Raw genomic sequence first — 13,600 nt, forward strand, 5'->3', positions numbered from 1 at the left:
CATCTCAAAAGTGCTCTCCAGGCTGAATATGATAGCACAAGCCTGCCGTCCAGCACTGGGAAGGAAAAGGCAGGAGCAATGCAAGTTCCAGGCAAACCTGAGCTATCTAGAAGACACTAAGCATCATTAAAATAGTGCTGTGCAACATCTGTAATGTGTGGGTCTGGGCATGAAGGAGGACCAGGAATGCTGTCATGGTGACGGGAGCAGCAGTCACTAGTCACTTCACATCCGTAGTGTATCATGTTCCCAGTCTTTGCTCTGTGCTCCAAATGCAGGAATCCACGAGGTACACCTAGGTAGGTGCTGCAATTCTCATTTATATAGGGGCCTCTCATTGAGAAGTTGAAAGAAATGACTCCTCCAAGGCCACAGAATGAATTCATGAGAACATTGACTTGGAATTCAGTCCAGAGAGTTCTGGAATCTGGGTTCTAGTCTGCTTTCCACCATGCATGGTTCTGTGTGCTCTTGATCACCTTCAGCCCAGTTGCTTTGAAGGTGGCTTAAACAAGAACTGACTCAACATGACAACACTCTGCTGAACATTAAAGAAGAAATGATAAGAGACTCCTCACCCTTGAGCAAATAATTTATAGTGTAGCTTAAAAAAAAAATGAAACAGTATAGTTTGAAAAGATCTTTGTAGAACAAATGGGAAATCACATAAAGGAAGAATTCCTGTGAAACCCTAACAGGATAGAACTGGATTGGTTCAGGGTCGTAGAGAATTTGGAAAAGGAGAGAGGATGTGGAATTAGCTTTCCCTGAGCTAATTCCATAGAGGTCATGTCCTTTGTATAAGATCAGACAAACATAATAGTTCTATGGAAAAGTAACCTGAATATGGAGATGTGACCCAGTGTCATGTGACCCTTCTATTCTCACACACACACACCATCACAAGGGTCAAGCATTACTAATTACTAAGAAGAGATACTGGGAATAGAAATACCAAACAGTGGCTTGGAAGTTCTCTGCATTATGCATTAAAGTAGCAGTCTCTCTGCTTAGTAGGAAACATACTAAATCTACATTTTAGTAGCTGATAGACTGTAAAGGTAGAAAGTCAGTTTGCCAATGACTGACACTTACATCCTAGCAAGAGCAGCATAAGGTTCAAAAGCACAATCTTCCAGTCTCCAGCTTCAAGTATTAAGGACTCCTTTCTGTAAGAAATGGAGAAATGATGCAGGTTGTAAAGAGGCAAGCAGGCTAATGGATTTGAGGATTGAGTGAACTTTGACCCCTACCTTCTCGGTGTGGTGAAATTGAATATGATCTACTATGTTCTATTTAAATTGATGCCGTCTGCTTTTGCTATTCTTATAAAGCAATTGTGTGGAAGTGTGTGCGTATTCCTGAGACATCACTAAGATTTAAACCATGGTCCATTTTACTACTTTTTTTTCCAATTTTTAAATCTAAAACAGCTTGAACACTTGAAGAGACTTAGCAATGCCGTTGCCTTATGCTGCATCCGGTAAGGTTCCTTTAGGATACAGGGATGCTAGTATCAAAGATAATAACTTACATAGCTATCTTTCTCTTATTAGCTTCTTTGAAGTAAACTGGCATGTAACTGACTTAGAGAAAAATATCCAAAGATTAATGACCGTGTGCATGAATGAGTGGGTGTGTCAGCTCACAGTCTCCTGTTGCTCTATGTCATCCCCATGCAGCTGCGGCTCCACTCAGTGCTGCAGAAGCATCCCCAGGACCACCGGATGCTCTAGAATAGATACTAATAATACTAAGGTAATACTAAACAACTACAAATCCTCCCTTAGGCTGATATATTCTGTTTTCTTCTCCATTTTTTTAAGAACAGAACTGCCCATACATAGCTAGATTGAGGGATACAGTCCTACTCCTGCCTTCCCTCTGACAGAGGTAAAAAAAAAAAAAATAGCAACACAATAATATGTCCATGGCTAACAACTGAGCTAAAGAGACTCATTCTTTACCAGACTTGTCAAGTCCCTAGCGGTGGTGCTGAACTGCAAAGCCATTGAGCCTAGAGGAACCCTGCAAAAGACACAATAAAGAAAACAGAGTGGTTATCCGGTTGGGGGACATTGCTGAGGCAGGAGACCCAATTCCTGGCATTCAGTTAACTGCCACTTCTCAATAGTCCTCCTCCTTCTTGAACAGGTGACCCATTGGTGCCTGCTTGATCCCCAGGGATGAATGTTAACACCAGTGGGTAGTTCCTTGACACTATGAAATTAGAAAGGACCACCAAGGTGGAAAGTACTGGTCTAGAAATGTCACAAATGTCATACTTTTGTATGGCATAAATGGTGTTCCACCTAAGACCTTCCTACCCCAGGCCCTGGATATCTTAGTTCCTACCTTGTCTCTCTAACTCTTCTAGATACCTGCCTCTACATACACTTTCTAGGTTTTGTCAGCCTGGGTGAGTCATTGAACAATCAGCTTGAAGGCACCACCATTAATTGCTAATCTGCCATGATAGAGAATGCAGTTCTTTTATTATTATTAATCATTCCACTCATTTATATCTCAAATGATCTCCCACTTCCTGGTTACGCCTCCACAAACCCCCGATCCCACATATGCCATCCTCCTCTCCCCTTTTCCTCTATGAAGGTGCTCCCCCACCCACCCACCACTCCACCCCACCACTCCAGCATCCCCCCTATGCTGGGGCATCAAACCTCCACAGGACCGAGGGCCTCCCCAACCATGATGACAGACAAGGCCATCCTCTGCTCATTATGTATCTGGAGCCATGGGTCCCTCACTGTATACTCCTTGGTTGGGGTCTAGTCCCTGGAACACTGGGTGGTCCGGCCAGGCAACATTGTTCTTCCTACAGAGAATGCAGTTCTTAGAAATGGTATAAATCTAGAAAGAGAAAGTCAGTGGATAGACAGCAATTAACTCTTGTAATCTTTTTAGATAGACAAAAATATCAAAAGTATTACGTGGCTATTCTAGAGTTGTCTCTTCGTGACCTTGAAGGGCAAGTTTTACTTCAATATACTGGGCATCTTCTCTTAGAAAACCATCAACAATACTGCGGTAGAAGAAAGCAATATGACCTGTGGTCTGCACCCATGTTTCCAGGTTAATAAAAACAATACATGTTTATTCTAATGTCTAGAATTTAAACATATATAATTTCTTTCAGACAACAATAATCTTGTCAATAATTGTTTCATAGCTTCTTCTCATCTACTGTAATGCCAAACAGGTACCTTCTTTTATATCTTAAAGCTCTGTGATCTTCCTACCATCTAACTAGAATCCACTCCTCCCTTGTAACTTTTCATTTTCCTTAATAAACCTTTTCCCAAATCTGTGGGGGCATTTGTTTTAGCATCCTTTCTCATGCTATGTGTTATGCGTATTCCATATAACAACTGTTGTCTGTTCCAATTATTAGCATTAGAGCAGGTAGTCATCACACTTTTAAAAATAATCAAAACCCCAATCTGAGATCACCAACATGCCTATCAAATCAATGAGAGAGCCTGGGTTTCCTGACTACACTATCTTGTCTTTCTGGGTTGCTAGAACATAGTTCTCAATACATCCCTACACATCTTCCCCATACTGAGTTACAAAAGGAGTCAGCTGACTTGACCAGGTCTACATTTCTTTTCTGTTGCTCCAGGATTCTTCTCCAGCCAGATGATTCCTTACAGATCTTGGCACCAGTGGAAGCTGATGTGGGTTTCTATACTTGCAATGCCACAAATGCCTTGGGATATGACTCTGTCTCCATTGCTGTCACATTAGCAGGTAACCTAAAAACCCCTGACCACTTCAATCCAGAACTCCTTTTAACTAAATGCCTATAATATGTCACTCACACCTGGGATGCATAGATAAATGTGACCCAATCCCCAAACTGGAGTTTTAGTCAAGTGTACTCCTGCCAATGCTTTCCCCGTATCTATACAGGTTCAACAAAACTTTCTGCACATTGTGCCTGAGATTGATGAAACTCAGAGGATAATCCTTCCATGGTTGTGGTATCGAAACAGTGTACTTTCATAAAACTTCTTAGCCTGGGACAAACCCTTGCCTTTGAAACCATAAGAGAACTTAGATACTGACTGAGCCAAGACCTTGTTTCTTAGTGGCCAGGCAACCAGAAGTCACACCTATGCATAGCTGATGTGAGAAACAAGAAGGGACTGAGGTCCCCTAAAGCTCAGCTCCCCTTGACCTCCACACCCCACTGATCCTATCGAGACAGGATCCTTTTACTTAGACCTGGGCTGACAGCCTTTGTGTGTGTGTGGGGGGGGGGTGCTGCATGTGTTTGTATTTATTCTTTTCAATTGCTGCTCCCATCAGATGATTCAGTAGATGCTAGGACAGCCAGCTTCACCCACACTGACCTCATCCGTCCGTGCGGGGATTATGTTGTCACACTGTACTCCAGTCACACATGCTACTCCCTTTCATATCTGTTTTTGCAACAGTGTTTCTGATCCTATGACCTAAGGCTCATCTGGAAAGGGACCTTTAGTAGCTTTGCAAGGAAGATGAAAGTTGATAATGAATAAGGCAGGCTAAGGTGCCCTGAGGTAGACTATAGACTCTGCTGGGGTTAGTGTGCATTCCTGTGTGTGTGTGTGTGTGTGTGTGTGTGTGTGTGTGTGTGTGTGTAAAGCGTTTGCTTTTCCCTAATTGCATTCCAGTTCCAATCTTCACTCTTCTCTCTATACAGAATCCAGATGTTCAGCAACAGTCTTCTAAAATCTCTTCTTCTGTCTACTCTCCAACCCACACCTACATGGGCACTGTTGACATACTTCCAATTGCTAGTCAATGGGGGAATTAACTCTCTTGTTTATATTGAGCTAGATACAGTTCAGCTCTGCCACAGACTAAATACCCTCATTTGCTGGAATTTAATTCAATGGATAGAAACCTGGGATTAAGCTATTATAACACCAGGCTCATCACATCAGGCTCATCTTCAACTCTTTGAAGGCAAGCTGTTGGAAGCTGCCAAAAGTTTCAAAGACAGAGAAGAGAAACAGAGGGTCTAAAGAGGCACCAAGAAAGGGGCTGAGTGATAAAGTATGACCATAGACACCTTGCCCAGGATCTAGGAACAACACGCCCATCCTTAAGCTGCTGGATTGTTCAAGTCTTCTGTCAGACCTTTCAAATAGCTCCTCTAAAAGCAAGGTGGAAAATGTTGGTGTGCCTAAAGATCATGTTTGCCAGCTACACCTCCACCAATGCTGGGAAACATTCAGTTATAAAACTCAAGGTTGGGGTTTCTAAGTGCTGACAGATTAGGGAATGCAGTAGTACTGCCTACCTAAAATAGAGAAATAGCTAGGATCCTGCTCAAGTCGTGCATAGTAGCTCACACCTTTCATCGCACTATTAAGCTGAGGCAGGAAGATATGAGTTCTGGGCCAGCCTGAACTACTTATCCAGCAGAGGTTCCTTAGTGAAACCCCATCTCAAAACAAAGATACTGCTTCACAATATGTTATATGAGCTAGACATAACCTGAGATTAGAGGTGGGAATGCATATTGAACACTTCTACATTTGGTTACCAGTTATACTTGTTATTAGCTACATGATCTTGTGGGAAAGGTGTACAACCCCAGAGTCTTGGGTATCAGTGAAATTAATATTACCCACAGGGTGGCATGAGATTAAATAAGCCTGTAGGTGTATAACTGATGAATGCTGGGAATAGAAGAGGTCATCTTCCCCAGAGAAAAGTATACCAGTCCAGAGCCAAATACTCAGGCTTGAACACATACATACAAGTAACATTATATGTACCAAGTAAGTTATATTTAGGAATATATATGTAGATAGATAGATAGATAGATAGATAGATAGATAGATAGATAGATGCAATAACAATAACAGCCTATAAATTTGAAAGAGAGAGGAGAGGGGAGAGGATTATATGGGAGGGTTTAGAGGAAGGAAAGGGAAGGGATAAATGTTGTAATTTATCTTCTCCCTGTGTGGGGTGTGTGTGTGTGTGTGTGTGTGTGTGTGTGTGTGTGTGTGTGTGTGAACAAAAAAGCTTAGAGCAGTGCTGGTAACACCATTCACACTCAGTAAATGTTAGCTTTCCTTCTCTAGCTCTTCTAAAGTGAAAGCCCCTGAGAACAGCTCCCAGACTGGAAAACATCAACCCAGCTTTGTGTCCATGCTGTCTGTCCCAGCTTTGTGTCCACTCTAACCTGAGTCTTCAAAACTAACTTAGTGCACTTGTGGCCAGATTCTTGTAAATTCTGGTGCTGCTTATCCACTTGGAGAAACTGCAGTGTTCTTGGTTTTTTGTTTTGTTTTGTTTTGTTTTGTTTTTCTGGACTTCCATTTAAATGTAAGTCAAATGGAAAGAAAACTGAGGCTCGTGATAAGTGCCCTGATACTTTCATAAGAAAAGTCTATGCTTTGGTCCTGTGGGTGCCCCTCGTGTAGCTCCAGAGAACCTCAGAGCACAGGTTTGCATCAGACTTGATCCCTTCCTAAGAAAGAACTTATGCTGTCTCTTAATTTGCTGACTTCATTTCTTCATCAGTCCAACCATGAGAATCATTAATACCTCCCAGAAATAGTCTGTGATGATTAAATTAACTCATTAGTGTAAAATGCTTAGAACATCATGCCCAGCATGCCTTAAGTGCTCACTGACATTATTTGTAATGTGAACCAGAATCAACTCTAGAGCATGGAGAAACCCTTTTTCAGAGACACAGTGCTTACCTTGTGAAGACCATTTTTCTCAGTTGGTTCTCTCAGGCAGCTCGAGAAGCTGACTTAGACAACTGTGAACTGTTTAAGCATCTAGACTGAGGTGGCTTCTGATAAGAATTGTTTCCAGCAAGGGAGGTAGCTTGCGATGAGAACACAGGGAGAGGCCCAAGTCTCATTTTGAATACCACGTACTTAATGTACAGGTATATCCGTGCTAGGGAAAGAGAAGTTGTTGATTTGTACAGATAGCAGCAAGAGATTGGAACACCATCTTGGCCAGTGAGTTCTGCTTTGAGTCACATTGCTAGGAAGCCTTCCCAACTAGGATAGCGCTGGCAGTGTCTTGAAGCAAAGCAGTAGTTTCCTGGTAAATTGCTTCCGTCTGGCTCGCTTAGCCCCACTTACCAATACAGATGAGAGCCTCTCCAGGTGTGGACCGCTGCTGAAGTCATACCCAAAACGGAAGTGATTCTGGTTGTCACTGATTTTATAAGATCACAAAAAAAGATACTATAAGGCCAGTTTGGCATCATCAGTGGAAAATGAGAAGATGAGAGCTAAGGGGTGGGTGTATCTGTCATGGAAAGAAGAGAGCTCAGATGAGCTCATCTCAGGTTTGCACCGGGAGCTAGAAAATGCTTCTCCTTTCCTGGCAAGTTTTTCCGCCTTTTTGTGAGTTGAGTAGCTGACACATTTTATGTCTAATAAAGAGATCAGAGAGCCCCTTCTAAGAAAATGAAACTAAAATGGTAGTTGTTTTGAAATTCTTTCTCTACCCCTCCTCATCATGACTTAGTTGCTACAATAAAAAGAAAAGTATTTGTGTAATGTTGAGTCATTACAAATTAGGGGTCCTGAAATGTTGAAACTAGCAGAGAATTTTCTCCATCGAGTTAGACCTGAAGAGGGCCTTATCACCAGTAGCAAAGTCTGATAAAAGAAACTTTTCTCCAGGGCCCAGATCACAAAGAAAGCTAGACAAGTTTGACTGTGTCCCATTGGTAGCCTGAGTCATTTGGTGCTAACCAATGACTGAGTCAGCCTGCCCCTAAGGACCTTATTACTGTCTAGAATGGTAAATGACCAATGCCTTAACTTCTTAAGTACAGAAGCATAAAGAGTCACCAAAAATCTGCACTTCTATAAAGCTTAAAGCTAAAGATGAGAGTAGAGCTAATTTACTTAGCTCCCAAGAAGGCCTGGTGAAACAAATCAGGGACCAGAAAGTATTGCAGGAAGGCTTACCCCAACCCTATGGAAAAAGAAAAACTTCCTCATCTATCCTATGGGGTACAGAAGATAAGTAGTTGGACAGATGGGGGTTTTTTAGGAGAGGTTGCAACTGCCTAGATCCACATCCATGATGCTTCCTTTGTCTAGAACGCTGTATGCAACAGGCAAAGGAAATGACAGAACTCTTATCTGCCTGTTCTCCTGATGTGTCAAGTTCAGTTGATTAATTAGAAAAGATAGTGGCAGGAACCCAAGAACCATGACACTCTGGCATAGGCAAAAAGAAATACCTAAGGAGATTAGTAATAGAACTGAGGCAGCCGGGACATGTTCAGAAAAGGACTGTAAGCCACACTCATGTCTTCTGATGCTCAGGACCCTGCAGGATTTCTACCGAAACACACTGAGTAAACAGAATTTCAAGGGTAAAGAAATTCCGATTCTTTCTCATACTTGTTCAGGTTAACCAGTAGCCACAATGGGACCCCAAATGACTACTAATTTTTTTTCAGATTCCTTGAGATATGATTTATGTTTTGTAGAATCCTTCCACCATGAGTGCACAGTTCAGATATTTACTCAACAAGTCTGTATCTTTTTGTAATTATTTCCAAAAATGAGAGTTTCTTGCATTTTAAAAAGTTTCATCAAGGTATTGTCCATATATAGCAGACAATTTCACAGAAGTCAATGGCATATGGTATATTCAGAGTTCTGCATCTGTCATCACATTGACCTTTAGAGCACATCCTCATTCTTCCCAAAATCAACTTCATACCCCTTAGCCATCATTCACTAACCTCCCAGGAAAACTACAAAGCATTTCACCTCTACAAAGCTGTCTGTCCTGAACAGGTTTATGTATGATTACGTAAATGGAATCATACAGTACTTTGTCCTTTGCTACTAATCTTTATCATTGGGCAAAATAATGATGATACTTTATACCACCACCACCACTGCCGCAGCCACCACCACCTCCACCACCACCACTACCACTTCCACCACCACCATTGCCACCTTCACTACCTCCACCACGCCACCTCTACCAGCACCACCGCCATAATACTACCTCCTCCACCACCACCACCACCACCACCACCACCACCACCACCACCTCCACCTCCACCACTACAACCTCCACCACCACCACTATATCACTACCACCACCAACAACAACACCTCCATCATCACCACCACCTCCACCACCACCACCATTACCCCTTGTGGCTATGCCACATCCCCTTATGGCTAAATGATTCCTCTTTAAGGACTGTTATTACTCAGAGCAGGGTAATAGTCCACTATATGAATCGGCCACCTTTCATTCTTCATTTCCTCAGGTGGTAGAGTAGATATGTGTGTCATTTCCACTTTGGGCTATAATAAATAATGATGCTGTAAAGATTCCTGTGCAAATTCACATATGGCAGCTATAAGTTTCTTCTCTTGGCTGACTCATTTCTAAAAGTGTAAATGTTCCCTTATGTAGAGCATTTACATTTACCTTTTAATGGATCGGTCAACTTTGTTCTAAACAGATGAATCATCTCACATCTCCATTAGCAGTGTAAAGAACCCTAGTTTCTCCACGCCCTCTCTGCTTGTTACTGTCTCTCACTTTTATTACAACAGTCCTCATGACTAGTAATGTTAAGTATCTTTTATTGTTTTCATTAGTGTAAAAGATACCGGTAGCAACTTCTCACATCTTCCCACCTTCTCCTCTTCACCCAGCCAAGCATCATTTTGCCCCTCATGTTTTCTTTGTTGCAATTGTAATTTTGGCTCCATATATAATATATCTAGATAGATAGAGATATAGAGAGAGATAGAGATATAGAGAGAGAGTGTGTGCATGTGTGTGTGTATACATATGTGTGTGTGTATGTGTGTGTGTATATATGTATATATAGTGTGGTGTGTGTGTGTGTGTGTGTGTGTGTGTGTGTGTGTGTGTGTGCATATTCATTCCTACTGCTACGGTTACAAGTTAACATGTATTTCAGGGCCTGAACCACATTAAATACTCTCATAGATCATACAGTCCTATAGGTAGAAAGACTGATGGTTGCTTTTTATTTATTCGATATATTCTTTATTTACATTTCAAATTATTTCCCCTTTCCTGGATCCCCCCTCCCTGAAAGTCCCATAAGCCCTCTTCCCTCCCCCTGTTCCCCAATCCACCCCTTCCCACTTCCCTGTCCTGGTATTGCCCTACACTGCTACACTGAGCCTTTCCAGGATCAGGGGCCATAGGCTCTCTTCTTCTCTAAGGATTCCTTTCTTTCTCATTCAAATTGATGGAAGAATTTTGTTTCGTATGGTGCAAGAGTATGGACCCCATTTTCTTGCTGATTATAAGCTAAACACCATTCTAGAAGCCACTGTAGTCTTTGTCCCTTGACTCCTTCCCTGTCTTCAAAGCCATCTGTGATGTCTTTGGCCCTTCTCATGTGTCACCTACACATTCTTCTGTCCCTTCTTCTCTTTCTAAGTGTATATGGGATTAAACTGGACCCACCTAGATGACCTAGGATCATCTCTCTGTTTGAAGTTCAGCAAGTTAGCAACCTTAATCCCCTTCTGCCACATCGTGGGTTCCAGGGATTAAGACATGCAAGGTCATTATTTTGCCTGCTGTACAATGTTGGAGGAGACAGCTCATTTCCACCAGATTGCTGCCAAAGAATAAAGTGCAAGAAGTTAATGTTGCTAGACCTGATTTTTCCAAAAATGCCAAATCTAAAATATTTTTAAACATCACACTTTTTAAATGTTTCTATTTTTAGTTAAACCAATTTCAAATTTTAAAAATTCTTCCTGGACTAAACAGATTTGTGTTCTGATTCTAGCCCCTGGTTAAGTAGTCTGTTTTTTATATTTCTATTCATATGTACACCTTATTTCCTAAGGACAATGTTTGTAAAATAGAATCTCAGCTTATTTAGCAAATAATAGCAATAGAAGTCACACAGTAGTTTGGATAAAACAGCAAGATTTGCCTTTTAATCTTGCTAAAGACAGGAGGTGGCTGTAATAATGGAAGACATTTGGGAATACATTTGCCTCATTACCAAATTTAGAAGCAGATTCAGAACTATAAACCTGTTGCTTAATTGTAAACAGAGGATCCTTAAATAGATGTACTCTTAGCTCTTTTATACCCAAGAGTTCTGTAGCTCCCTTACAGGAGAAAAAAAGGACACCAACGCCCACTGACTATCACCAGCTCTGAGGTCCCCTTACCTGCAGATCTAACAAGGAAAATTGACTCAGTTTTTCCTTTGTGGAACAGAAGGAAGCAGTGAGAAGCTTTTACAGTAAAGTCTTAAAACATAACAAATAAAATGAAACTATCTCTAGAACATACTAAATGTCATCTTAACTGGAGCTCAAGGACAAGGGAAGAAAGGACAAGTTAAAGGAGACCTTCACACACAGAAGGACAGCAAAGGGCTTGTTTCAGAATCAAAACTGTGGAAGCTTTATGGAAGGAAAATCAGCCTGAGAAAGAAAATATCCTGCATGTTATCTGTGACAGAGCAATTCATGTTAAGTTGCTAAGAATATAATATATATATATATATATATAATATTACACATTAACTGAATATAATACAGCTATTATGGAATAGAATACATAATTTCAATATTTATGAAATTATCTGGGTGGACCCAGTTTAACATGAACACTTAGAGAAGAAAGGACAAAAGAATGTGAAGGTGACACATGAGAAGGGCCCTAGGCATCACTATTGACTTTGAAGACAGGGAAGGAGTCAAGGTAATAATCCTGAATGGAATATACAAGAATATAATATATATGTATGTATATATATATATATATATATATATATATATATATATATATATATCATATTATATATATATCCTTGAATATTTCTGGTCAGAAAGAAACAGCAAATAGATGTTAATAGACAGTACCCATGACAACAAATATCAATGTAGGATGTTATTGATATTCATAAAGGTTTTCATAGGTTTCAGTCAATCTTGGTCCTTTAAACCTAAGCTAGTAGCCTGAAATAATTTAACTGAAAATTCCCCTTCCAAGTGTTTTTGGTTTGTCTTTTTTAAGTATCACTCCAATGACACTTGTAAGAGACCTGTGACAATTGTGGGGTAAGCAGAGTCTGGTGTTTCTTGAGACAATGCTTTGATATACTCATATGAGGCATGGTCTATTAAGTACATTTGGACTGAATATAATTTGCTTAATTTTAGATATCACACTGTCTGAGAGCCACAGTATTTCATGGCTTTATACTTGTGTAGGAGACTCATGGTTTAGTTCATAGGCACCAGCACCTTCGCCTTCCCTTGAGATGATATTTAGATCTGCTATGGATCTCACTGTGCCTTCTTGGATAGGCTCATAGACATAAGAGTCTGCCCAGCCTAGGTGGTTTAGAATCTTCTCTGGAGATGGGGGCTTTGGTTGTATCTCCAGCAAGAGATCTGCAGATGACTTGAGCTTTTTGGATCACCTCTCAACTGGCTAAAGTTTAGGGACAATCCATCATATTTAAAGTATTTTTTTCTAATATATTAAAACTCATAATTCTTCAAAATAGAAGCAGTGTCATTTCTTTAGTAGCAGATTTGTCCCTTCTCTTATACTACTACTAAGGATGTTCCTTCTTCCTCCTCATTCCCCTCCTCCACCTCCTTTGCCTGCTTCTCCCCCTTAATCCTCATCCTGTTAAGCTTTCGTTCCCCTGTGTGTATTGTACCAAAAGTTTCCAGCACCGCTCCTCACAGGGCATCTTCATTGTGTTGTGCCAGAGATTCCGCTAATGGCGGTTACCAGTGTTGAAACTGTTAAACCTGAAAACACTGAGGAGAAAGGCCAAATCCACAATCATCCAATCAAAGCAAGCTTTATTAAGTACTGAGAAGGAAGTCAGACCCTGGTCAAGTCCATACTCAGAATTCCCCGAGAATGGCTCTGAATTAGGTTAATCAGGTACTGATAAAGGCTAAAGTCTACAGCTCTTCCTGCCTTCATCCAATCAGGTGTAAGCAATGCATCCTGCCTTTGTGTGATCAAGCACATCCTGTGCAGTTGGAGCAACCAACCTTGTTTACTGAAGTGAGAACAACATGTGACTTGTTATCTTACATGAACAACAGTCCTGAGCATTCCAGGAAGTATCTGTCCTTGGGCACGTGGTGCTTACAGGTTAACTTTAGCCCTGACAGAAACCTCACAAGGTACAAAGGCATTCTTGTTCTAAGGCCTGTTTCTCACCTAACACTTTCAGCAACTACCTACATAGGACATAGAGGTATACAGCAATTCTATAACTGAACAAAGTTTGTGTGACTATATAATGATAGCGCCCAGATGCTCGCTCAGCTCATAACCTGTCCTTCCTCATGCCTATGCCACTGTGGGTACCACTAATTATCATTCAATATTTACTCTTCAGTCCTTATTAATATGACCCCAAAATCCTAATCTGACCAATATCCTTGCAAAATTCTGCCAATCACTAAATTTGAGTCCAAAATTTCTAAGCAACTTTATCCTTTGTGTCCCTTGGGTGATTCCCAAGCCTGCTTCCTGGAATTCTTATATCCATCATTGCTCCTTAGCCACAATCAACAGTGACAGG

At 41.0% G+C, this 13,600-nt stretch overlaps 1 protein-coding gene across 4 annotated transcripts in view; it reads left to right on the forward strand.

Annotated features, from left to right (window-relative positions):
- Adamtsl1 (ADAMTS like 1) overlaps nt 1-13,600 on the forward strand; it is a 383,172-nt gene that overhangs the window by 304,402 nt on the left and 65,170 nt on the right. For all 4 annotated transcript variants that reach the window (XM_052176711.1, XM_052176713.1, XM_052176712.1 and 1 more), the window contains one exon: nt 3,644-3,771. In XM_052176711.1, the coding sequence (XP_052032671.1) occupies nt 3,644-3,771 (128 nt within the window). The remainder of the gene's footprint in view (nt 1-3,643; nt 3,772-13,600) is intronic.

The sequence above is a fragment of the Apodemus sylvaticus genome, chromosome 3 (assembly GCF_947179515.1).
Source record: "Apodemus sylvaticus chromosome 3, mApoSyl1.1, whole genome shotgun sequence".
NCBI lineage: Eukaryota > Metazoa > Chordata > Mammalia > Rodentia > Muridae > Apodemus > Apodemus sylvaticus.